General features: G+C 42.9%; 1 protein-coding gene across 1 annotated transcript in view; it reads left to right on the forward strand.

The window, feature by feature from the left end:
- The first annotated feature begins 8,979 nt into the window (after positions 1-8,979).
- Positions 8,980-27,955, forward strand: part of ARHGEF26 (Rho guanine nucleotide exchange factor 26) — a 114,908-nt gene continuing 95,932 nt past the window's right edge. Inside the window, exons 1-3 of the mRNA XM_024562881.4 lie at positions 8,980-10,671; positions 12,040-12,079; positions 15,649-15,794. Of these exons, the coding sequence (XP_024418649.2) occupies positions 9,607-10,671; positions 12,040-12,079; positions 15,649-15,794 (1,251 nt within the window). The 5' untranslated portion in view covers positions 8,980-9,606. The remainder of the gene's footprint in view (positions 10,672-12,039; positions 12,080-15,648; positions 15,795-27,955) is intronic.

A 27,955-nucleotide genomic window follows, 5' to 3' on the forward strand; every position in this document is an offset into this window, starting at 1 on the left:
TACCTGCCAACGTCTTTAGTTTTCTATGCTCACTAGCCAGTCTCCTGGGAAAGGTATTTTAGATCCATAAAATCAGCAGCCTTGGAAGGATCAAGTTAATATACAAACTATGTGCTACATATTTTGTAAATATTCCTCTGCTCTGCACTTCAAAAATCTCTCTAAAACAGGGCTGCCAGGTTTTGCAAATAAAAATACAGAATGCCCCGTTAAATTTGAATTTCAGATAATGAATAATTTATGAGTATAGTACAGCTGATGCAATCTTTAATCTGTATTTAATCTGCCAAACTTATTCCAAAACCAGTCGAGCAGTTAAATGAAACAGTCCTTCAAATCTGCACGTGTTTGCCCTAAAAACAAAGTTCTAATCTTCCCTTTAGTGACGGTGGCCCAAGCACAGCCAAGCCCCCCACCAATCTCAAAACTGGCCATTTGGAGTAGTCTTAGGCCAGTGCAGGAGATATTTCAACATGGTTGCTAGGTGGCAGATCTCAACCCCGGAAAGCATTTTTAAAATTCTATTAGTACTGCTTGGTGAGAGTTGCTTGGTAAGGAGCCCAAACGTGTATGATTTATAAAGATTTACTCTTTTACCATTTTCTCTTCTAACTTAAAATCTATGGTAAAACTAAGTTTCAATAACATTTCTATAAAGCTTTGTCTTTTGAGCCAAGTGCCAGAATGTCTAGGTAAACACAGAATTAAGTAATCACAGGCCTAATTTATTTCAGCTATTTTTCCCTGCTGAATTTTTGAGATAGGTAAGACTGGACTTCTTCCAAACCAATCTGGGCAGGAGAAAACTTGAAAGTATTGGCTAGTTGTAAGTATACCCACGTGATTCCTAATACAGTTTTAGGTGGAAGATGCAGTGCACACAACAGAATATTTTATCTCTAGTTCTTTTGCAATCAATCACCAGTTCTGCAGACAAAAGGAACGGAGGGGCATATCCAGATACATCTGTGTTCCAATTACTTAAATTTTATGAAGCGAGTTGTGATTCTACACACTGTCCTCATAATCCAGAGAAAGAGCAGGATCTAGGAAATAACAAAAGAGAAGTGAATAGACACTACCAAATAATCACCAAAGGATATTGGTGATAGTGAGGATGGCCCCCATAATCCAATGTCTCCCCAAAGAAACAGAGTTCTCTTTAAAACGTGTTCATGCATGATTTCACCATTAAGATTGTATTAAGAGCAGAATTTAAATTCCACATAACAGAATTAAACCATCTTTGTTCAATAACGTGTTCTCTTTTTATTACCTTACCGATCCCAGGCATGAACAAATGGGAACAAAGCAAAGAATTATGGAAATCAAGAGAGGAAAGGACCTCTTCTTATTAGTGCTCAGATTTTGCAAAAAAAAATTTTTTTTTCTAAATGTCTATCAACAGGTAATTGGCTCGTAAATTATGTAATATTAGGTAGGATTGTATGAACTTGCTAGTATTCGACTACTTTTGACTTCCAAAAAGGTGATTTCATTTGCTATGAAGCCATTAACAACCACATGGTAGTTCTATGAATATTGACATGGAATGATATCCAATGTAAATCATCAGGTAAAGAAGATTGTCATGAATGCTAGAATACAGATGTGTGTGTCTAGTATACGTGGGGATGTATATGTTGTTTACGCTCACCATAAATCTGAAAATTCGTAAAATACAACACACTGTTAACAATGGATGCCTCCAGAGGGCCAACTAGGAAACTGGAGACGTGAGTGGGAGATGCTTTTACTTTTGTACGACCCTAATTCTTACGTCAGACTAGAATCCATAGAAGAAAAAAGTGGCAGTTTGATTGCTTTAACTCATCCCCACAATGCAAAGAACAATAGTGAACAGTAGCTCCTGGGCCTGACCAGTTCTGGGAGCCACTCTCCACCCTGGCTTCACGGTTTACCTGGGATTGTACTCACTCTAGTTGAATGAAGAACTTCCCGTCAAAATATGGTGTCCCTGGAGGTTCAGTATATGAAATGTGAATCAGTCGTGCCTCTCTTGTGGATCAGTAGATTGGATGTTGCCTGCAAGGACTGGGAGCAAGAAAGAAGCCCTTCCTCTCCTGAGCAAGGCTGCTTCTCATCTCCTTAGGTCCTGTCAAGGAGAGTCCTCTGCGCCATTTTCAACGAATTCTTACTCTCTCTAATTACATTCTTTTTTTTTTACCCTAGAGTTATTACCAAATTTTATTATAATTATTTGCTGTTGAAGATAGGGGGAAAGTTACTTAAAAGTTATCTGTCCAGCTTTACCCCACTTCTGTGTCCTGTGTTTCTCCATCCAATGGACCGGCACATCAGATTATTCTCATCTGTCTGAGTGCTTCTCAGGCTGTGCCGAGGAGGTGGAACAACTTCATTTCGCAGTCGAAGACACTGTGGTCTTACAGATGAAGTTGTCTCATTCCCACAGTGAGAAAGAGGCAGACCCAAACTGAATGAAGCCCAGCTTCCTGACCTCCAGCCAAGTGTCCCCAGTCTTGAAATAAAATTGCTTTCTTCCTCTCCCTTCAGCCACTGCCCTATTTTTCTCTTCCCTTTTGCTGTCGCAATTCCCACACTTGCACTTAACTGCCCAGACAGTTTTCACACTGCCTGCTTTCTCCAGAATCCTGCGACTTGGATCCCATGCCAACCGACACTGAAGGTGCTAGTTGAAAGGGCACTAAGTGAGCAACAGCATTAGTATTAGATGTCATCGAGGGCTTGTGATTCCTGATGACTATTAGCTGGGCCACGGTCAGGATCAGGTCTACTTTCGTTACCACTACAGTGAGCCCAGGGCCTGACACCAAGCGGGAGCTAAATCAATATTAGCCAACTAACAGGATTGCTGAGCTGACTTTCCTTTCAGTAACCCTTCCTTTCTAAGGCTTTGTGGTTAATATAGGCTCTCTTCCTAATTGGATGACCCATGTTTCTCTTCTTTCTGCTGTTAACTCAGGGAATGATCAGCAACTGATCAATCTGTTCATTACTGAAACATTATAGGAGATAAAGAACCAGTCTGACTTTGGAGTTCTTAGCTTTGGCTTACAAAAAATATGAATGCAAGTGAATAATGGAATCACAGCTAGCATAACAATAGTGTTATAGTTATGAGTCAGATTGGAGCCAGATTACATGAGTCCTTAATCTCTGTGTTTAGTTTCCTCATCTAGAAAATGGAGGCAATGGTAGTTCCTACCTCATGAGGTTGTTGTGAAGATTAAGTTATTTAATACATTTGAAACATTTCAAAGAAGGCTGATATATCTAAGTGTTCCAAAAATGTTTTTAAAAACTCAGGATAATATATAAATCATTATTGTAAGTGCTGTAGAAAGTCTCCTTTTAAGACCCTTTTTCCTCAGTGAGAACTAATCAATTCTCAAACTTTTTTCCAACTATTTTTTTTTCCAGACTGCTCTTTGTCAGTTTGACTTATCACTTCATTATACAGGGAATAGCAGGGATACTAAGTGTGTCCTGGGTGTTTAAGGTCTGAGAAGGGGAGAATTGCAGAGACGCAGGTAACAGCCAGCACCAACCGTGGGACCTGTGAGTGAGGCCCTCTGTGCCCTTGCAATCCACCCCGCCCCACAGCTGCCTGCAGCAACCTGGGAGAGCTGGGGAGACCCGAAAAAAAAGCACTGCCACACCCTGACAATAAATAATAAGTTGCTATTTTAAGCCACTAAGTGTTTGAGTGGTTTGTTTCATAGCAAAACATAACTGAAATACCTTTAAGTTTGCTATCCAGAGGTAGATATGCTAACAACTCAAATATTTCAAATCTAGGTATTAAGTATATATACATATCTATTTGCATTTTAAAAAAGTCAGAGGAGGTCATTCTACATAATGCATTTAAAGCAGGTTTTTAGAAAAATCATTTCATATACTTTGAACTTTTGTATGAATATTTGTATATTTACATTGATATTTTTGGAGGTTGTATTGTGCATCACAATTTTCTTACTGGTCCCCTACCAATAAATTCTTAGTTTGCTTCTGATTTTTTGCCATGATACGAAATGCTCTGAAGAACATCGTTGAACATTCTTCTCTACACAAAACAAAGTTTCTTTTCCCTCAGGATGATTTCCTGTGCATGAAATTACTAGGTTGAAGATTTGCTTGTTTCCAGGGTTTTGCTATCATCTACTTACTCTATGGAAAGGTGGTACCAATTTATTTCCTTACCAACAATGATGATTCAGATTCTCTTTCCCTGCACTTTTACCAACAGTGGGTATTAACCTCTTTCTCTTTAAAAGAAAAAACGTTGTCAACCTAGTAGATGAAAAATTATAATTTCCATACTGTCCTAATTTTGTTTTTACTACTGAGGTTGAGTATATTTTTAAGTATAGTGGATACTTGCATCTTTTCTAAAATATGTATTCTCACTTGTTGCTCATTTTTTCCATTGTTAATCTTTACCCTATTGTTTTATGAACGATATAGATATTAATGCTATATCTATTATATATTTTTTCTCTAATTTCCCTTGAAAAAAATTTCCTGCAGATTTTATGGGTTTATGTGGCTTTTCTTAATGTACAAAAATTATATGTTTTTTAGTTGCCCAATCTGTTTTTTTTAAATTTTTTAAAAAATTTCTGACACTGCTGTCATCAGATTCATTATTTTGAAGGATTAGAAACTTTAAATACCTTCAGAGAGTGAGAGTCAGTTACCATCCGGGTAAAATCCAGACCCTTTCAGTCTATCACACACCGTATCCTATTCTCACCATAATTGATCCCCCACATCTTCCAAATGCAAACCCTATTCTTGTGAGTTGGGTTTCTGGTTTATGAAGCACGTGGGCTCTGGGGTCAACAGACCTGATCTGAGATTCTGACTCAACCACTGACAACCGAAGAGCTTTTTGAGCCTCAGCTTCTTCGTAGTTAAACTGAGACAGGATTAATGTGAGATTAAATTGTGTAATGAATAATAGTGATTGCCACGTAATTGGCACTTAATAAGTATCTCCAGCTATCCCCCCATGTTTTTGCTCATGTTGGGAAATCTCTTATCTTTTTTTTTCCAGCTCACAACACCTACTCTTTTGGCCAAGTTCTATCAAGACTCCTTCATAAAGGCTTTCATAGACTAGGGAGCTTACCATGTATCTTACGTGGCTTGGGTGTCTTGTTATTATTTGAATGTTTCAGATGTAGTTAATCAACCAGGTTATAAGTTTCAGGAAGGCCTAGCCCAGTGCTTGACACTTAAATGCATCCAGTAAGAATTTGTGGGAAAAAATAAATAAATCAATAAAGAATGTATTAGATATAACCGCAAGGTAATAATATGAGTTAAATTGTACATGCATATTAGCCTCATTATTATGTCAGACACATAATTGTTGATAAATGCAAATTTGTTTAGTGAATGTAGCGATAAATATCTCAGCCTCTGGTATGCTGCATTATACCATTGAATATTTTAATAGTTCTATATATCATCGGGAGCAATGGGTAATCAAAAGGTGAAAACTTAAAATTATAAGATAAATAAGTTCTAGGGATGTAAGTTACAGCATGGTGATTATAGTTAACAATACTGTATATTTGAAAGTTGGTAAGAGAAAATTATAAAAGTTCTCATCAGGGAAAATATAATTTATTACTATGTAAGGTGATGGATGGTAAACTTATTGTGGTAATTATTTTACAATATACATGTATATCAAATCATTGTTATGCACCTTAAACTAAAACAATGTGACATGTCAATTATGTCTCAGAAACTGAAAATTAAAATTTTAAAAATTAAAGATAAGAAATACACATCATTGGAACATACCAATGGAGTACTGTGCATCCTTCCTAACAGTTTAATATACTGTATTTCCTCAGTTCTAAGAAAAACTTTGGTGCACATTGTAACATTTCTGAAGCTGGGATATGTCTTATTATCAAAGAATATTTTAATAGCCCCTGGCCAGGCAGCAGTCATGATAGTTGGCATTGCCTCTGCATTTGTGAATGTAGTCATAACTGTTTGAATTATCATCATTTCAGTAAGATCAAAGCAATATAGTACTACATGTGTAAAATCCATATGCCAAGAAATGCAAGCAAAGGCAGCAGAAATGGCTAGATCTGCCATATTAGGTGAAAGACATTCTAAAGCAAGAAGAGGCCGATATAATCAATTTATGCATCATTCAGGACTATAGTTAAAGTGTTGAACTTCAATATGTCAGAAACTTTTTCCTGGCCAGTAACAGAGAAGTTGCACAGCTTGTTCAACTGAACAAGAATACTGTGGTTTTAGTCAAATAAGATAGTGCCAGCATCAAACTGGCAGAATGAGTGTCTGTAGCTGGGAAGCAAATCTCAGAGACAAAACAAGAACACTCTTTTAGGAAATGCTACCCTGGCTGGTATGGCTCAGTGGATTGAGCGTTGGCCTACAAGCGGAAGGGTTGCTGGTTCTGGTTCCATTCCGGGTCAGGGCACATGCCTGAGTTACAGGCCAGGTCCCCAACTGTGTGCAAGAGGCAACCACACATTGATGTTTCTCCTCCTTCCCTTCTCTCTCTTAAAAAAAAAAGGCTACCCTATTATTGACAGTGTGTGGAACAACATACAGAGATTGATGTTCTGGGTAAAAGGGATTAAGATGAATTAGACTCAGTGTACATAATTTTGAGAAACACTTTAATCAATTTATGCTGCTTATATTTTTTCTATACATGCAATTAGTGAAAAGTCAATATCTAAGTTTAAAAACACCATTTCAATGAGTATAAAACACAAATCTTTTGTGACCACACATATGTCATCGTTTCATTGGCAGCACTTTTCCTTTCTTGGTGGTACATACAATCAAAGATGTCTTAGATTTCAATAGATATGATAAATTGAACAGAGGCTAAAATAGGCAGTATGTCTGTGAATTTCCAAGTTACCCCTGGTGAAGGAACAGAGCTTGGTGGTTTGTTTTTGTAGTTTTAGTAGGCATTTGTGATGCTTAGGAGTGAGGTAGGAAAAAACTGTGATTTCTTCATAATCATCACTTGCTTGTAGAACCAACATAATTTAGTTAGTTTCTCACATCACCATGCACAACTTATCATATCACAGATTACATTCTGCATTTAAGTGACATTTCATTTCTCATTAGTTATGCATATTTTAACTTAAATTTATTATATTTTCCCAATATAAAAATAAAATGTGTTAGTATGGAAAATGTCCTATATTAAAAATGGGATATGTGTGAGAATGTAACCAACCATATTTCTTCCAAACAAAATATTTGGTAAATTTCTTTCTAAAATTTTTTTCTTATAAAATTTTTGATGCCATTTTTTCCAGTTTACAAAACTATCTCAGATCAAAGTAATGTATATTCAATGAACAGCACTTGATAAGTACAACAAAGTATAAAGAAGCACAAAAAACATCATGCTTCTTCTCACCACCCAGAGATTTCCTCTTAATATTTTTGGCCATTACATTCGATGTATCCAGGGCAAAAACAAGCGGCCTAACTTGCACGCAGTGGATGCTCATTACATCCCTGCTGAATGCATGAATACTGAAAGAGAACTTGGCGAAATGCCCATATGTCTTGCTAATAGAATCAATTATAAAGATCTTGTGGTCTAAAAATCATTTGTCTTCTCTAGTTTGCTCTATTCTTCTCACATAGCAGGAGCTTGGCCAGGACACGACCAACTTTCTAGTATTTGGCCACAGAGCACTCTGGTGGGGAATGGTCACTGTCCTTACTTCACTCCTCATTCATTCAACAAGTATTTAAGTGCCTATTACATGCCTGGAACACAGAGGAGCAAAAATAAGTACGACCCCTGCCCTCTTGCAGCATTCAATCTAAAGAAGACAAGACAGATAAACATACACACAAAAAATATATATATGTATACATATACAGGGGTGGGCAAAAGTTGGTTTATAGTTGTGAGTACATGAAACAGAGCTTATTTTTGTATTATTATGTCTAATTGTATTATTTATTTGTGTTACAACTGTAAACCTACTTTTGTCTACCCCTGCATACGCAAACTGTGATAAGTGTAGAGAAGGAAGAGAACAGGTGGCTGGAAAAATGAATAAGCGGGGCCATGATCTGATTTAGGAGGGGTCGGGGAAGGCCTCTGATGGAGCGACAAGACAGGGAAAAGAGGAACAAAAGGGAAGATTCTCTGGGGCTGTAAAACTGTAAGTGGGTGTAGACTAAGATAAGCGAAGGAAGGAGTGATGGGAAAAAGACTGGGCTGCAGAGGCTTGCAAGTTGTGCAAGGGGCCTCGTAAAATAGGGAGAGGATTTTGAATTTTATTCTATGTATGATTGGAAACCAATAATTTTTTTTCGTAATTTCAATTGCGATTATTTTTAATAGGTAACTCTGGCATCAAGGATGCCAGATCCATAGTTTATTGAATGATAACTCTCCCTCCCTCTCCTTTGCTAGCCACCCAGTTCTCCTCTCCGAGGTTGCCTGTGTACGCCTCCGGAAATACTCTAGGCACAAACCAGCGAATCTATGAGTCTGTGCCATAAGATACAATCAAGTATTTTAAGCGGGGGAGCGAGGTCATCGGGTTTGTTTTAAGATCACCCGAACGCTGAGAGGGGACTGGCTCTTGGCATTTACAGCTACGCGCTCCAGCTCACCTATTTCACAAACCCCACTCTGCCTCGCATTCTCGATTTCTGCAAGGGAGATTGGCCTCTTAAACTGCATTTCAGCAACGATCCCACGCTGGTTCCCACGCAACTTCCCGGTGCTCCAGCAGTTCTTCTGCAGCTGCTGCCGTCTCCAGCCACGTCTTCTACCCTGGAACTCCATAGCTCGGCACCAGCCTCGGCGTTCTAGTCTGTTTTAAACAGACACCGGGCCGGATCAAACGCACCCCGCAGCAGGAAGGTAGTGGCAGGCGCCGGGTGGTGAATGGGGCGGTTCTGAGCCGGGCCAAGATGGGGGCGGGGACCAAGGCTGAGGGCGGGGTCAGGGTTGGGGGAGGAGCCGACTCCCGGGTCGGCTGCAGAGCTTTCCAGATATCCCGGAGCGGCCCCTCCGTGCGGTACTCGGGCCACCCACTGGCCAGTGGGCCCTCCCTGGTCCCCACTTCTGCAAAGTCCAGAAGGTAAATCCTCCTAGGATCCGAGCGGTTTGAGCGCGAGGGAACCAACGACACAGGCGGGCGGCTGGATGGCGGCAGATGGGAGCGTCCCGCGGCGAGTTTCCCAAGAAAGCTGAACTTCCCCCAAGTTGCTTGTGCATCAGTTTGCACCCGGCGAATAGGTGTCGGACTTTTTCCGTGCGGGTGGTCGTTGAGTGCGGGAGAGACGAAGAGGTAATTGGATTAATCCGTTTGGGCACAGCCCAGATTTCTGTGTTGGACTGCACAGCGTGGTCGGCGCAGTTTTTGCCCGAGAAAGAACGGGTAAGTGACAAGCAGTTGTGTCAGCGCAGCAGCGGGTGACCGCCGGCTCAGCGCCCGTGTCTGCAAGGCGTGCCGGGTGGCCTGGAGTCAAAGTTCCATGACTCCTTTCCTCTTTAGGCAAGACTAACTGGGTACTGACCCTCGCGGGGCTCACCCCGGAGGCTTCGCTATGGACGGCGAGAGCGAACTGAATTTTTCTAGCAACAGTTTAACCCCTTTGTGGCGGAGGCGGTCGACCCCTCAACCCCAGCTGCTGGCCCGGAGCAAGCCGAGACCTCAGTCTTACCAGAGTCCCAGCGGGTTACTTATCACAGATTTCCCGGTGGAGGACCTAGGCACGCTTCCCGCGGCGCAGACTCCCGACCAGGTGCCCACAGTTTCGGATGGCAGGACGGTCCAGAGGAGCCCCCTGCTTCTCTGCGCCCATCGGAAGGCGGTGACCAATGGGAGGACGGTCTCCCCGGAGTACAGGGCAGTCTCTCCTCGGCTCCGACGGCCCAAGTCACCCCAGACTCCCAAAGGGGCATCGGGCGGCTCCCCGAAAACCCCAGCGAATGGTACGGTGACTTCGCCCACGCCTCAGCGGCTGCGCCCCCCGCGGACTCCTAATGCATCCGCCCCCTGCAGTCCGGAGGGAGACCGGCTCAGATTGATTGCCAGCGCCCTGCCTTCGCCCGCTGCAAATGGGCTTACCCCTAATATCGACTCCCCAGGCTCCCGTTTGCAATCCGGCCACACAGCTAAGGACTCTGAGCGGGCATCCTCGCCCCAGAATAAATCCTTGGAACAAAAACTCCCCCTTCAAAGGCTGCCCTCAAAGGAGAATGAGCTCCCGGAGAATCCTTCAGTGGTTTTGAGCACAAACAGCCCTGCTGCCCTCAAAGTGGGGAAGCAGCAGATTATTCCTAAGAGCCTGGCCTCGGAAATTAAAATAAGTAAAAGTAACAGTCAGAATGTGGAGCCCCACAAGAGACTCCTAAAGGTGCGCAGCATGGTGGAGGGCCTTGGAGCGCCCCTGGGCCCCTCAGAGGACGAAGGCGAGGTCGAGAACGACCTGGACAGCCCTGGGTCTCTGCGGAGAGGCTTGAGGTCCACGTCCTATCGTAGGGCGGTGGTTAGTGGCGTTGATTTTGACAGTCCTACCACCTCGAAGAAAAAGAACAGGATGTCCCAGCCGGTTCTGAAAGCAGTGATGGAAGACAAGGAGAAGTTTTCCAGCCTTGGAAGGATAAAGGTAAGAGTGGTCACAGGTGTCACCTGTCACTGACTAAGCCAGGCATTCACTAAGTCCAAAGTGAAGGTGTTGGGGGCAGGGAGGAGGGGCGCAGAGGGAACCAGACGTTATTGTTCATTTTAATTCTGTTGTCTGTTGACCAAGCCTGTGCTCATCTATCTCTTGGCCATTCTGTTGCTGGCAGGCACAGCCTAGGTTAAAGCAGCTTTGTGGGAGGAAGTGAAATTCTTATCACTTGTGTTATCTTGCTAAGCTCAGTCAAAATCTGGGAACAAATGGGGAAAAATACAGCAAATTAGCTATTGGCTGCGTGAGTCCTGAACACTTTCAGAACTAGTAGGCTGCAAAGGAAGTGGAGACGAGGTCTGTGTTTGCACTCTTCACTGTGGTCAAGCTGTCTGCAGCTAGTTCAGAGGTGTCAGTCAGTGGTTGCTGATTCATCACAGCTGATTAGGGAAAAAATAGATTTCGTTTGAGCGTACTGATTATTTTAATTGTTTAAGTTAATTATTTAATTTTTTTGAGTGGTGTTCGATAGCACACTAAATACTTAAGGTAATGTGTGAATTTTTAAATTAGGTTCCAGAATACCAAAAGACATGAAAGCACAAATAGTCTGTCATCTTTGTTGTTTCCTGTTTCTGTCAGCTTGGCCTTTGGTTATATTTTATTTCCATTTTGTGACTACTTATCCTTTAGTTTATTTAACAAATCGGTAGCTCAAAACTTCAGGTTCCAGCGAACTGTGTGTAAAGGCCTAAAAGCTGCCCTTGGTAAAATATTGCCAACATGACATAAAGAACTAGGGGAAACGAGAGAATGGTTTTTTGGAGCGTGCATGTGCTGCCTTCTCCAGACCTACGAGGGATCTCAGTAACAGGGCAGAAATTCATTTCAGCAGCCACATCTTTTCTTGATTAATCAGAGAACTGGAATCAGTCTATATAAATGTCGCATATGTAATACACAACCAAGCATTTTTTTATTTTAGATCCTATTGCCTTAGAGAAATTACATAACCTTTTATGCCCCCCCCCCCCCCCCCCCCGCAACCCCAGTCTGCAAGTATAGCAAAGTTCAATTTAACAGTAATGGGAATCATGAATAGTGAACCGGTGGGTCACTTGAGGATTCTCCAACCCTTTGACAGGCTGTGAGGGACACTGTACATTTTATCTCACTGTTTTAGTGAACTGCAGTTGTCATGTTAGCGAACCACTGCAGGGGACATCTGCTGTCTGCTTTGGGAAATCTAATGAATGTAACAACAAAATAAGTACTTTTTCTTAAAATAGTTGTATTTTCTATTTGGCTCATTCATACATAGTTTGCTTTGCCTTTTCCTTTTTTGCTTTTCTTCTTTCTTAGAAAAAAATGCTGAAAGGACAAGGACCATTTGATGGGGAAGGTAAGCATTTGATTTTCCAGACTTTTATTGCTGTTTCAATGTGGAATATCAATTATAAGTTGCAATCCAATTGCAGTAACAAAAACACTTAAGATGGGAAAAATGTCCAACTTCTCAAAGTTACACAGCACAAAGCTCTTCACTAAGCTAAATTTTCATCTAGCAATACCAGCAGTGAATAAATAGAATAGCTTTCTTTGTAAGCTGATAACTCTGTCAGCCAATGCCCTGGGATTTTTAATTCTTTTCCACTCTGGCTCCATCCCCACCTTCCTCAAAAAATGGAGAAAGAGCAAGGGCAAAGCTCTTTAGTTAAAAATTCTGAGAGTTCGGCCGTTTAGATCTTAAGTTATCCCCCCCCCCCCCACACACACACAAAGACTTTAATACTCTTCCCCCCAACTTTAGTATCATTTTTGACTTCCTGTTTCCTTATCAAATTTCAGTTTGGGGGCTATCTAACTATCCTGGCCAACAGAAACATATTCCTAAGAAATTGTAACCCGTACAGTATTTTTGTTAAGGGTCTCAAAAACAAAAGCAGCTTCAACCAGGTGTTCAAACCCTAATCAGATTAGTGGGCTCTGTGTAAATAGGTGGGTCAAATGTCAGCCAACTGGAAAAGCATGAAGGGAGCAGCAGCCCCAGCTGCAACCCTCGCAGGGCTGGAGGAACGTGGCAGACGTGAGGGTATCTCTTAGACTTTCCAACTTTTAAAGAATAATGACAAAGGTATGCCCCTCTGTAAGTAATCTAATGTAAAACCATCCAGAGTTATAAAACATATAACCTTGGTGATTATAAGTCATTTCCCTATGTAAAAATCATCCCCACTGGAGCATTTAATCATGACTGGTTTGTAAAATTTATTCATTGCACCAATCTTAGGAAACTTTTGTATGGAGAAGATCCCGGATGCAGTTTGTAGTTGGTTGGGATAAAGTTCTCTCCCTGATTTTACCTCTGAGGAAGCTGGGAGTTCTGAGAGCTCTAGTACCCTGTCTACTGTCACAACACAGCCAGTACTGGTCAGAGGCCTGGCTCTCGGTCCACTTCGCTTCCTCTTGCACCACGTTTTGACCATGAAGTGATCAGAGCATCCGCCTAAGATCTGTTTAGAGAGATGCTTTGCATCTTCGGGAATTTGACATTGACTCTGGGACTTTTTGCCTCAGACGGTTAAAAACGTGGAGCTTTTCTTTTAAGTCAGAGGACAGGTCACTCCCAGACGAGATCACACCCTTCTGTAACTAGTTTTACATTGTTTCCTTTGTATAAGGAGCTGTTTCTGTGCACCCTCCCATCTCCTTTCAAATATGATGACCTGGAAATTCTTTCTCACATATATGTACAAGAGGAATGCAGGATTCTTACAGTTAATGATTAACAAGAATGTAACTTGGGAAGTGGTGCCATAGAGTGGTGAGAACCTGTAGAGTTGGAGCCAGGGACCTGGGTTCCTATCCTACTGCTTTATTTATCATTTGACTGATTTTGAGCACGTATCTTAGCCTCACTGAGGCTTGATTTCATCGTGTGTAAAATGAAGTTAATACTACTATTGCCAGTGTTGTGAGAAGTGAGTGAGAAATCATTTCAACAATGTATGCATGCGTTTTGTGCCAACTACTAACTACTTTCAAGGGTGCTAGAGATGGGGAAAACTCAGTCTTTACCCTCGCTATCTGTTTTATTTATGTAGAGCAATCAGAAACCAGTGGAATCTTGGATAGCCTTCAGTGTTCCTTTATCATAATTATGTAGAACATGCAATAGTTGATGAGAGAAGAAGCAGATGCTTGCTTGCTTCAGTAGATGGAAAGGCATTTCAAACTTGTGTGTCCCAAACCAAACTCCTAACCTTCCCTATTAAAGCTAAATCTCTGCTGGTGTTCTTGTCTCCTACCTTCTAGTTGTGGGACTTGGAGACCTAGGAAACACCCTGACCACCTCCTTTTCTCCAAGCCCATATTCCAGTCCACTCCCAGTCCTTTCTAAGTTGCATGCCCAAGATCTGCTATCTTTCACTGACCACTTCAGCAGCATCCTCATTAGTCCCCTAAGCAGTCAATGTTTTGCTCCTCCAGTCTAATCAAATCTTTCAGTGGATCCCCATTGCAATCAGGATAAAATACAATCTTTACAGTGTGGAAGAAACTCTTTTGTACTCAGGATGAAAATTCAGTTCTTTAGCATTGCTTGCAAAACTCTGCTTGGTTTGGGCCGTCTGGCTCATCTCCCTAAACTCGCCTTGCCCCCGTTGTCCGTAGACATCCACACGCAGGCACACTGACCTGCCTTTGTTCACCTGCGGTACCGTATTTCCACTCCGGGCTCTTGAATATGCCTTTTCCTTTAGCTCCGTGCATCTCAGCTTGCAGATCTTAGATTTCCCCCACTGACGCCTCCCTGAGCGCCCGACTAGATCACGCCCTGCTGATGGTCTGTTCTCAGCGCTCCTGTATAGAGACCGTTCAGTGTGTAGACGTGTATTTGTGCAGGATCATTGTGTCCTCAGTCCTACAGTGACTTGCCCTCTCACTTGGAGAAAAACCAAACTTCTTTCAATGGCATTGTGGTGAGGCCCTGTGTGATCTGCCCTTCATTCATGCCCAGCCTCCATCTCTACTTTCTCTCCCCTCCCCCGTTCTGTTCCAGCCACACAGGCCTGCATGCTGATTTGTACATGTGGACATACCAAGCAGACTCCTGACCCAGCGCCTTTGTACTTACTGTTCCCTCTGCTGGGATGTTCTTCCCCCACTTGTCCAGGTGGCTTACTTTCTCACCTTTTTTCAGGTCTTTGTTTAAATGTCACCTCGGCGAGGCCTTTGGAAACTACCCTATTTAAAATCTGCACACTTCCCTTGTAACATTCCCCTCCTTTCCTTTCATTTTTCTCCATGACACTTATCAGCGTCTGACATGTTTGTAAGTTATTTATTTATTGTCACTGTCCCCTCATTCTGATGTCAGCTCCATGAAGATTGAGATTTTAGTCTGTTTTGTTTATTGCTGTATCTCCAGAGCCTAGCCATTATTGGCTTGTGGTAGGCATTTTCTAAATACTCATTGAATCAATAAATGAATGAGTGAGTGACTATTTTTCTCATTAAAATTTTAAACTAAATGTGGGCACATAAAGTGTCTTTTACTGTCTGTTGCTCCCTTTCCTTGGCACGTTATAGATGCACAATAAATGTTTGTTAAGCAGATAAATGAATGGCGATGGACTGTGAAGTAAAGGTGGGGTGTGGATTCAATTTAACCAGGAAACAGTTGAACAGCTGTGACTGCTCTTCGTGGGTGGTAAGACAGAGACATGGAAATTTTGCTTTCATTGGCATTTCATGTGGGGGGCCCTCTCCTTCCTCTGTGGGTGAATTCGGGACAGAGCTGTGTGAGTGAGAAAATCACTTTTTGGTAACTGGAATACACTTCAGTGACAAAATTAATTGCCTCTTTGTTTATTAAACTGGAGTCCAAACGTCTGCATATGACTGTTTGTTCAGAACAGGTAGCATAGTGATGGGGTCAGTTACTGACATGAGGGTTTGTTTTTCTTGCAGAAAATGCTGTCCTGTACCAGAACTACAAAGAAAAGGCCCTGGACATTGACTCGGATGAAGAGTCCGAGCCCAAAGAGCAGAAGTCGGACGAAAAAATCGTGGTTCAGCATAAGCCGCTGCGATCCACCTGGAGCCAGCTCTCTGCGGTGAGGGTTTACCTTCTTTTCTGTCTGCAGGGGCGAAACCCTCAAGTTGTGAAGATCGTGCTGGGATGCGGTCTTAAATTTTTCTGCCAATGGTCTTGCAACCCTAAGGATGAAGACACTATTTCTTCGACTATGAAATGTTTCTTGAAACTCCACAGGTACATGTGAGAATATGAACTTTGGCACTTCTGATTAGGAAAATTAGGTTTTGGTAAAGTGAAGTGCCGTGTGACTGAGGAACTGTAAACTTTGGAACCTCTTCCTATTCAGCATCTTTTCTTACTTATTTTTTTTTACATAGCGTATATGTAGTGACAACTTAATATATCCTAACTCTGTCATAAGTATGCCTGTACATACGTACGTGTGTGTATGTATATATCTCTGTGCACATTAGGGCACTTACTATAGTTCTTCCTAGGAAATTGCATTTGATATAGGCACATTTGTATTCTCTTGAGGCTGATTAATGACTGGTGCTCTGTTCCATCTTTCTCTGCACACCTTTTGTGTGAGAGTGGCTGACACTTACTTTTGTCTTGATGAGTAATTTCTCCTCTTTGCATCAAACTTTTTTTTTTTTGGCTGTAATTATTTTCCTCCTGGCTTACCAAATGTCACAGTATATGCTTCCTTTACTTGCTGTGGGTTTGGGCACAGCATTTGTAGGCAGCTGATGCATTGCCAAGTGGAAAGGAATTCCCATGGCTTGGGGTTGGGAGCCTTGCATGGAGAAACAAGCCAGCACACCTCTGTGAGTCCTTAGGCAATGTGGGAGCAGAGGCAATTCCCTCTTAAGCTGCACTGAGTGCTTTTCAGAGTCAGGGATCACATGTATTCGGGGAACCCAGCAGCATAAGAAAAGGAGTTGTGTATGGTGGAGCTCAGAAACAGGGCTGTTGAGATGGGTCCGTGTTGGTGGCAGGGATAACTTCTGATTCAGGCTCTTCTCCCCTCTTCCATCCTGCATTGGATTCATAGTCCGAGACACCAAGCCCTTTTCCTCGTCTCCCTTCCACCCCCTAATTTGGTTCTCAGGAGGATCTATTCATTTCTGTTGTCTCCAAGGCGTGGCACGCTGAGCATCAAGTCACAGATTAACGTGCCTGCAGACGTAGGACCAGCAGTGTGGATGTGTGATGGTGGCATGTGTGAGTGGGGAGCGGAGGAGCTGTGGTGAGCACGCTTACACAAGTTGAGCGCTGCCACGTAGCTCACACTGGTCCAGTGTGGCCAGATCTGCCAATATTGAGGAAAAGGAATACAGAAATCCAGATTGTTATGGTCATTATCCTAATGCAAGTCTTTTAAAAAATGTATGAGCCCAACAAAATATTTACGAGCCCGATTTGGCTCCTATGCCAATGGTGTGTAACCTCTGTGATGTTTGCCTGTGGTGGGGTGGTAACACCTGTCCACTGAGCTGGCATGTGGGTAGACTTATTCCCTAATCTAATGACCTCATGGCAGGTATACACCACAGCAGGGACCTAGAAAAACTGGGGACAAGGCCCACAGAGGCCACGTGGGCACTAAACGTCTGTCATTTTATTGCTGGCATGGACCATTTGGTAGCAGATCCTCGAGAAGACACCTGTGGATTTTCCCCAGTTCTCCCTCTGTGGCAGCATCTGCGTTTGTTAGCACAGGCCTAACTCCTGCTGCTTTTCTCTGGACCGTAAACAGAAATGCATCGTGTACACTTTGATCCCACTTAGTGTTAGCACTAAAAATTAGGCGGCCCTATTTACGCCTCCTGCAGTTTGCTTTCCATTTAGATGAATGAGTGCACATTAAACCAACACTCTCTGGTCCTTCAGTACAACTTCCAATACACGCAAGCATTTTATTTGGCAAAAGATAAATGTACCAATGCTCCTTTTGTTAACAATATTGATATCAAAAAGACTATCGGGTAATAAAATGTAAAACTACAAAGAGGGTTCTAACTTAATTGTGTATCTTGGATTTGAGTGTTCCCAGGGCACCTGTGTGTACTGGTGTTTATTGTTTTGCTTGGCAATTACATCTAATCAGAGAAGTGTGATTGGACTTTGACACCTCAGTGCTCAGGCACCAGCCTGCATTTTCTTTGTGCCTTTTGTGCCTCCTTGCCACATTTAAAACATTTTTCTTCCATTTTTGTATTACCAAGTGTTCCAGACATGCAGATAAATTAGCAAAATGTGCACGTGTACTAGATTTCCAGGTACCCACCTCACAGATCGAGCAAATGTTAACGTATTTACTTCAGGCTGGTCCGGTTATCCACCCTCCTCTCCAGCCCTTTTCATCCTTCTGCCCCCCCAGGGGTAATCCCCGTCCTGGGGTTCTCTTCTGTTCATCCCACGTGGCTTTTCTATCCACCAAAAAGATGCGAGCAGCTCTGGCTTTTAGGAAAGCAGATATTTCAACAGCGAAGAGCTGCTATTACTTGTTTAGAAGTCCGGCCGTTGGTTTGTTGAAGTTGCATTTAGGACCCCAGAGAGGGGAGGCTGCAGGAATTAGGAATAATGTCAAGATGTTTTCCATGAGGATCGGGACCTCCACCTCTCTGCCTGACATCGTGCCCCCATCCCTCCCTGTAACGGGGGTGGCGTGTTTGTGGCAGGTCTTGGAACATGTCTGGTTTTGGGGGGTTTTTTTGTATATCTTGGCATCATCTTTCCCTGCTTAGCTTTTATAATATACACCACATTAGTAGGGTAACCCCACCCGATCTCACTAACACAAAACTCTTCTAGTAAGGCCTTGGTCCCAGGAAAAGACTAGGACAAAGGGTTTTCTGGCAAAAGGTTAGGTCTCAAGTTGGCATCTGCCTTGATTTTCTACTTGGGAGGGGTGTGTGTGAGTATTGGCTGCCGCTGATTGTTTTATTTTCTAAAAGTCTTTTTATCTTTGTTGCAAACACCTGCCTGCCTCTCGGGTGAGAGTTTTCTTATCAGTCGGCTGTAGGAAGAATTCAGTCTGCGAAAGACTTGTTAGAAGTGCAGCAGTTGGCCATCATTCGTGATTGTTCCATAAGGTCTTTAAGCCTTCAGTCTATAAGGTCACTTGTCTTACTGTGTTTGCTTATGATATGTCTCCTTCGGCTTGATTGGCCAGCCACACAGGTGATCGGAGGTTCTGCCTTTACAGCCTTGGGACAGGTTTTACCTGTAGTGTTGTGGTCCTCTAGGAACAGGGGGGAATTAGAACTGTTTCAGAGAGGCCTTTAATGGGGCCACAGTAGAATGATGACAGTTTAGGCTGCCATGGACCTCTCTGTGAGATTAAAGGAATTATCAATGAACTTTTTAGCAGTGGTGGTTCTGTCAGCAGGTTCTCCGGGTAGAGGTGGGGTGTTCTCTTAGAGTGAGGAACACGACCTGGGCTTCTCAGAAGGTGGTGACAGGCTTACTCTTCCTCCACTGGACTGTCAGAGAATGTAGATCTGTTCTTTTTTTCTATCCTCACCTAAAGACACACTTATTAATTTTAGAGAGAGAGGGGAAGGGAAGGAGAGAAACTTCGATAGGAGAGAAACATCAATCAGTTGCCTGTACATGCCCCAACTGGGGACTGAACCGGCAACCCAGGCGTGTGCCCTGACTGGGAGTCTAACCTACGACCTTTTGCTTTATGGGACAATGCTCCAACCAACTGAGCCACACCAGCCAGGGCATAGATCTGTTCTTAATTGGAAATACGTACAGAATTTCTTCATTCAATGGAGTATAGCTTTGTACTGTTCTTCAGGATCTGGGAAACACTAACATATGAGAAATTATTTAAATGATTACGGTTCCCAGTTTTTGGTTGGTCATAAGTGAAAAGGATTTGAGGCTTTAAACTTGAAAAGGCTTTTTTGATCTTTAGAGACCTATAAACAGAGATGAGGAACCTGCCACACACAGGCGAATTGCTCAGCAACTCACCTGAAACAGCAGTGTGAATAGTAAGCCCAGAGTTCCTGGATCTCTGAGAAAAGCTTTGGATTTGAATAAAAAATATTGATTGTACTGTCTCTCTGGGGTGGAACATGAAGTACTTGTTAGGGTTAGTGCCAGGTGTGTAGCAGCTGAGACCTGGTTGCAAAGTGAGCTTCAAGTTTTTCAGGTTTCACCCTCTAATGGGGTCCTGGAAGCAGTTGAGTATTGCAGAAAATAAAAGATATATCTTGACTGAAGTCTGTTTTTGCTTTTCATCATAACTTAACCCGCCCCCGCCACCACGCACTGTACATTCACCAAAAAATGACAGTTGCAAAACCAGTGTTTGTTTTGTTAAGTTCAGGGACAGCACCAAAGCCACACTCACCAGCCGTACCCTGACCCCGAATATTCGCCATGGTGCGTGTTTGCATAATTTCCATCACCTTGACATGCCTGGTGCTTTTGAAAAGGGAGCTCAGGCTCCAGAGGCAAAAACAAGCACACGGGCAAACTTTGCACTGAATTCAACACCTAATATAGTCATCTCCGCCGTACTCTTCGTTTGCGCTTGTTGACAGGTGGATTTATCAGTCATCTTAAATCGGTTGGAGTTTTCCTTCAGGTTGCTCAACAATTTCAAACTCTTTGTTCAGGAACTGGTTTTATATTTTCATCGAGGTATTTGCTTAGTTGTGCTTAGTGTGGCTAAGACTTTAGTGGGAGAACCGGAATTAGGACGTGAGGCTCTTTAGGGCTGGGCTTAGCTCTTCAGGCACAGAGTTTGCCCCTGGACAGCTTTCCGAACTGCCGAATAGGAAAGGACGATTTGAAAAATGGCAATTTTATGGTAAATATAATTTCATTCATTTGACAATATAACAGATGTGTTAGAGTCTTAGGATTTCAGCTGATAGAACTTATTCTTTTTGAATTATACTGTTTAGTTGAAACATATGCTTTTTCTTCTAAAAATCAGAGCTCAACAGAGGTAATAAACCTATACGTTATTTTGTTTGCAGAAATGCTTAATGCATTTACAGGTCATAGAATGTTTCATTCTTTTCTCCTTAAATTTTCACACTTGTCTGAAATAATTTTCAGTTGCTCAGTCACTTGCTGCTTAAGATAATCTCTTGAGTCACATAATTTTTCCATTTATGCTTTTGCAAGATATCAGTCTCATAAAATTACTTTTTCCCTTAGATGGTGATCAATACCTTTTATTATTTTTATCCTTTGTGTTTAAAAAATAGAGAAGCATTCTCATTTTCCATGTCTGGCTTACTTACAGTATTCACAGTGTAAACAGTGATCGCTTTAGAAACATATTCATCCACACTTTTAAGTTGAACAGCGTTTTTATAAACAGAAGAACAGCTCCATGTGCCCAGACTTGAGACCCTAAGCAGAGGTCCTATTCCAGCTACAAGGCTGGAGCGGGGGGCCTGCTGAGCCTGGACCAGGGACTGGGCTCTATATTCTTCTGCCATTTTAGTACAGGTAGGTTATAGTGTTCTTGTAACACCTTTGAAAATTAATTTTGACTTATGTAGGCAGTACATTACACGTTCTCCATGGAAAGGGGATTTAAACATTTCCGAGAAGACTAAAGCCTTATTGAGACCATATCTGCCATTTCAGTCCCTTCCCCCTTCTCCGGAGGTGATGCTGTTCTCAGTCTGGTAACAGCCGTCTCCAAATGCACAGGTATACATTTAAAATAAAAGATTGAGTGTGCGTTCATATAAATAATGTGCTTTATAGATGTTAGAACTTGCTTTTTTACTGACTGATGTGTCTTACAAACCATCCTATGTCTATACATGATGATCTTCAGTGTCCTTTCTAACCGCTACGTTATTCTATAGGGTGGATATGCGTTTTGCTGTCTTTCCTTCTGGGGTAGGGAGGGTGGTTGTACGTGCTTTGAGAATCTAATTAAATCTATGAGCCCTGTGCCTTCTCTTCAGAAGAATGAACACACAAGTATAGGTGTGAATGTTTGTGTGTACTTTTTGGTTTTTCATTTCAGTTTGCGGGCAGTTTGACCATCGCCAAATATGGGGAGCACCTTGCTCTCTATGCTAAGTACAGCTTTCGTGTTGTTGATATTGTTCAGAAGTTTCTCTGAATGTTCGCAGCGTTGAAACTTGAACTGCGTGACCCCATCTGAATAATGTATGTAGGTTGAGAACAAAACTACTCTGGTTGGAGCTGAGTAATTAAAGAGCAATTGAGTGGTAGACGTGCCAATGTTTATGTTACTGATTCTCCCCAGAGAGCAATGGATGGGAAAACTCGGAGGTGTGTGCACCAGGCCCTGAAGGGAAGGCAGAGAGCAGAGCACACAGGTGCTCCAAGACAGTGGGAGGAGATGAGCGCAGGGATATTTAATTTTGGTTGGCATAACTACAAAAGGAGCATTTCAACCAGACAGCTAGATATGGGACCTCGACAGAGAGGGTCTTAGTGTTCCACCAAGTAGAAAATTGAGGAGAGAGAGTCCTTTATTTATCTAGTCTTTATGGAGGGGCCTGCCCAGCAGCAGGCCCTGTCCTGGACACCGGGCATGAAGCAAAAACAGACTCTGCCTTGCTTTCTTGTCCTTACGGACACCCTGCGTGGCAAGACCACCACCGAATAGTAAATGCAGAACTGCCGCTGAGCTAAGCCGTGACGGGCGTGCTTGTGCTGCTCTGAGACCCTGTGGGGGAGGGTGCCTGTCTGGGAAGGTGCTGTCAAGTCAGTCAGTGAGGGAAGGTGGCAAAGGAAGTGACGAGAGCTGCCCCTTGAGAGTGCTCAGATAGGTAGGTGTCTGGGCAAAGCAGGGGGCCGGGGGCTGTGGGCAGGGTGGAGGTGCCCCAGGCAGAGAAAATGTCACGGAGGTGGACCCTTGCGGACCCTGTGGGGCGATGGTGGGTGAGAGGAGTCAGAATAAAGTCAGTGCAGCTGGAGCTGCTTGATCTGCTTTGTGGGCTTCTCCGCTTTCCTCTGATCTCTAAATGTTGGAGGGTCCCCAGGCTCCCTGCTTGGGCTATTTCCCTCATCTGTACTCACTTGGTGATGTCATCCAATCATGTGGCGTTAAATACATCGTATGCCCTGATGACTTCCAAGTTTCTGTCTCTAGATGGGAACTGTCCTTTAACTTGAGATAAGGATATCCAGCTTCTTTTCCAGCACCTCACCGGCATCCCCAAGTTAACCTGTCCAAAAGGGTACTTCTGACTACTCCCTTCTCTCCCACCCAAACCTGCTTCTCCCACAGTGTCCTTTTTTCCTTCTTAGCAAATAACAACTCCATTTCTCCAGTTGCAGAGATCAGAAACCTTGGAGCTATGCCTCACTCTCCACTTTCTCCCATAACCTACTTACAATTAGGCACAAAGCCTGTTGCCTTGACCTTCAGAACAGGGCCACTCTGCCGCTGCCTCCCTGTCCAGCGCAGGAGTGGATTACCCCTGCTTGCTTCCCAGCTCACTCCTCTGTCTACCTGTGTCCCTTTTAGTCCCTTCTCTGTATGGCAGCTATATAAGTATATTGTTGATTTATGAGCCTGTTAAAATATACTGAGATACTGTCCCTTCTCTCTGAACCCGCAAGTGATTTCTCTCCACTCAAAGAGTAAAGGCCGAGTCTTGTAGGGGCCTGGGGGGCTGTGTGATTTGGCTCCTGGTTAAACTTCTGGACTTACTTCCTGCTCTTGCTGGTTGCTAGTCACACTGATGTTCCCCAAATGCAAGTTGTTCTCCGCCACAGGGCCTTTGCATTTGCTTTCTCCTCTGCTTACAATGGCTTTTCTTCCAGAGAGCCACATGGCTTTCTCCCTAACACCCCCTCAGCATATCCCATCTTCTCTGTGGCACTTACCCCTCCAACACACTGTGGGATCTACTTTTTTGTTGTTGTTCATTGTCCATCTACTCCCACCGGAGTGAAAGCTGCGTGAAGGCAGAGATTTTTGTCCACTTTGTTTCCTGCTGCATCCCTGACACATGACTTACAGGAGGCTGCAGTGAATACTCAGTGAACTTACAAAAGAATGCCTGAGTGAGTGAGTAAAGGCAGAGACCTAATCCCACAGGTGAACAGAACAGAAAGTTACTCAGCAGTAGAAGAAGCCAGGACGTTTCCCATTTAGGGGCCATTTGGAGGCTATTTCTAATTTTCATTGTAAAAGAATAATTCTTGATGTTTTTGGGCTATATCCTGGGTTTAACAGATGTCTTTGAAATGTCGGGGAACTTGGCATTGGCATAGTTTAGAACTATGTTGGCCCGTTGCAGGTATTTGCATACCATGAAATCAAATCAAGTGAAAACCTCCTTCCCCATCAGGGTGTCTTTTGGGGACTTGGATGGGTGCATTTAAGAATAATAGCAATCTGGGGGAATACAATGTAACTAGGTAAAGGAGGGAAGGCTCAGTTACTTTGAGGGCTTCTGAATAACTGTGGGGAAAGGCTCTTTACTGCTGAGCTTTGGATTATGGAAATCATCAGTCAGATTCTTGTATTTGTCCTTTTGACCTTAAGATGTCCCCTTGTGGCATCTCGTCCCTTAGTCCAATGATGGGCCTGTTTCTCAGGGCCATGTCCACACTGATTTGTTTTCATAATGACTAGACAAGTTGTCACCATCAAAATTACTGGTGAAGTTTTTCTCTATGGAACTAATGCTTAGAAATGTGTTTCTCAAATTTTGTTGCTTTATCCAGCATACTTATAGCCTGTTGACTTTCTGCACGATTAGCCTGCACTCAAATGTCTTAAGATTATTATGGTATTTATTATCTCTATGTGTGTTATTTGAGGAGATAAGGCCAATAGAGCCAGAGGACAGCATCTGCCGAAGGAAGTGTTGTTGCCAGGGAAAGGAAATTGCAGATTATTTTCCCCTTTGGTGTAGGAGATAAACTGCCACCCCTCCAACTGCAATAACACAAACATTGAAGCAGTTCCCGTTCTGGGTGGCAGGAAACCCTGCTTCGGGCAGTGAAGTACAGAGGAGCATGTTGTTGTCCGTGGAACTGAGCGACAGAGGCCTGATACCCACCTGGAGGTACCCAGCAGGAGAGTGGTAGCTCCGGGACCTGCCATTGGGTCATAATGGTATTAATTTGTTTACATGCAGGTAAATTATTGACCAAGTATTTGCAGAGGCCTTACCAGGTGCTCTGCTCGATTCTTTCACTGCAGTTTATATAGTCCTTGAGACAGTAACACAAGAACGAATACTGTTTCTCTCCCCACTTTATATCTAGGCAGCTGACATTCTGAGATGTTCAGTATGGTTACTCTCTTACTGTTTTTTATAAGGGTCTTGATATTACCTGGAACAGAGCCTCCCAAATTTCCCCCAAATAATGGATATACGTGCCTAGGGCTTGGAAGAGCAGGAACCATATTTCCCTCTGCTACTTGGCCAGTATCGTGACTCAGTGACTGTCTGCCTGTTGGCTCTCTTCTTCTCAAGAACGGGCTTATTTTTTCTCTTTACTGTGTCTGTCTTCTCTCCTGAAAGCTCCTACATTCTCGGAATTTCTGAGTTCCTGTAACTTAGACTTGAGGCTACCCAATACCGTCCCACCCCACCTCATGCTATCCTTTCGGTTTTTGTACGTAATTACCCTATTCAAATTCTTGAGAGAATCACATCGGATCATATTGGCTCAGCCACTTTCCCTCCAATTAACAGGTCCCTTTATTGCCCCTTGGCCCAGTGCCTAACTAGCTCTTTTCCGATCAGCTTTGGCCTCCATGATGCATTATAGTGAGAAACGTGAGCGTTCTGGGCTACTTCTTTGGCAGAAGCTGGGTGTGGAACAGCTTTTCCCGCAGGAGCCTGTGAGGGTGTTACACGACAGGACGGATGTGGCTAGTGTAAATCTGCGCGTGTGGCGCTGACAGGGCGACCATGTACCAGGGGTCCGCCACAATGAGAAGTGCACTTTACCTCGGAGCCCAGTATGTGGTTTGTGTGTGTGCACGTGCACGAGTGTGTGTGTGTGTCTTGAACCAAAGCTCGACAGAGCAGAAGATGTCTCCAATACATGCAGTCCACTATGGTATTTTCTGTTTTATCCTTTCTGTTTTGTTACATTTAAAATAGGTGAAGATCGTAAGTTTATGACTTTGTCCTCCTTCCAGTAAGAGTGTAGATTTGAAAAACGCTGGTAATCTGACTGTACAGTGCGTTTGTCTTTCACTGTATCGTAGGGGATGCAGTGAGCAAAACAAGCCGAACACCCACTACCTGCACTGCCGGCCTTCGCTGCTGCTTTGGAGGACAATGGAAATGAAATGTCTAAATGATGTTTTTGAAAGAGTGTAGGGCAGCATGTCAAAACAAGTGACACCAAAGTCAGAGAACTGTTAAGGTCAGGATATTTCTTTCTAGAAAGTGTGACCAAAACTTGGTGGGCTAGGTGGGCAGAAGAATGGGAAATACAAGCGCTAGACGTGTAACACGTGGCCTGAAAGAAGTTTGGTATGCAGGGAGATGGAGTGCTCATTCTTTGTGTGTTTCTCAGGTCTCCTCCGTACGATAAGATCAGTCCTGCCCCCTGAAACCGCCACGTGCTTTTGTAGGTCCCATAGAAAGCATCAGTTCACTTTATTGCTCATTGTTCCAGAGCAGTTTTTGCACAGGTTAGATTTTTATTGCAAATCTAAGAAATTAACTTCAGGGTCAGTGTTTTTCTAAGGAACTTACCACTTTGGAGTTGACCATTCCTGTCCCCCTGTCACTTTGCAGAAATAATAAACAAAAATAACACAGCATTTAACACCTTGGCATCCCCCTTACGAACCGGCGTTGTCCTCTGCAAGAGGAGCCCCTCAGACCTGCCTTGGTCAGCCCCGTCTTGACTCATGCCTTCACTATGTGACAGTGGTGTGTGTCATGCTCCGTGACGCCCACGCCAGCCCAGGCCGCCTGCTCCACTCTCACTCTTGCCCACCTGCCTGTCATCACTCATTTCCCACACTGCCTCGTAAGCTGTGCTGGGTCGGGCTTGACTAAGGCCTTTGTTTCTTACTCCCTCCCTTTACCTTCGTCACTCTGTTTCTTTCATCTGCTGTGGTCACCTCTCGTTTCTCTGACTTTCCCTGTGGGCGGCAACAAAGCAGTGTAGGTCTTTTTGGCAGCCTTAACAATTTCATCTGTCTTCCCATCTTGTTTTATTTTTTTTTTGAGAGAGGACATTGAAACCTATGTTAGTTTTTATTAAAAACGATTATTTAATTAGAAAATCAAGGCATGTTCATTTTAGAAAAATCAAAAAGTACCAAAAAGCAAAAGAGAACAAATTAAAAATTAGTTGTCTCCCTTCCCCCATATCGATATTTTGGTATATAACTTTTCAGACCATTTAAAAAAAATGTGTACATATAAGTTTTCTTCTCTTTTGAGCAAAAGAAAGTTAATAATAAAAAAAATGTCTCGTTACTCATATTTTCCCCTTAGCAGTGTTCTAAATATCTTTCTATGTCATTCTACCTACTGTTTTGTAACCCGTTTTTTTCTCTTAACAATGCTGTGAATGACTTTCTGCATCATTAAACTTTCTTCCACAACAGCCTTTTGGAGAGCCTGTATTGTATTTCATCAACTAGGCGGATGTTTGGTTCTTTTGACCAATTCCCCGTTGTTAGTTATTGGTTTGTTCCTGGTTTTTCAATCTAAAAATTCAAAGTTCACTTTAGTCATTGCGTGTTGTCTTAGTTGGGCCACTGTCCCTGTGTGTGCTGTGCGTACTGAGTTTGTTAAAACAAAACTTGACCTGCACAGCCAAAAAAACTCAAAATATTCAAAATTTAAAGCTGATTAAGTTCTTCAAACCCACTGTTTTTTAATTACAGAGTAATACAAATGCATTCTTCTCATTACAGAATTAAACATAAAAGTGCAGACCGCAATCTGCTTTGATTTTACCACTGTTCCCAGTCCCCTCCATTGCTATCCACTGTTAATGCTGGTCTGCTCCTCAGTAGTTTATTAAATATTCCTTTGTAAACGTGCCCATCTTTTATTAAATTTTGTAAAATCGCCTTTTTCCCCTACAGTCACTTTCCCTTTCATCCTTTTTACTTTTGTGCCATTAGCTTTTGATGTATTTTTTAACTTCATTTTCTCTTCTTAATTGTTGATAGATGAAGGAGACCATCTCTTGCCCAAGTGGAGGATAGAGAATGAGTTAGTTTGGGTCTAGGCTCAGTAGCCCACAGGGGAATGATAGCAGCTGGTA

This window comes from Desmodus rotundus, chromosome 2, assembly GCF_022682495.2.
Source record: "Desmodus rotundus isolate HL8 chromosome 2, HLdesRot8A.1, whole genome shotgun sequence".
Taxonomy (NCBI): Eukaryota; Metazoa; Chordata; class Mammalia; order Chiroptera; family Phyllostomidae; genus Desmodus; species Desmodus rotundus.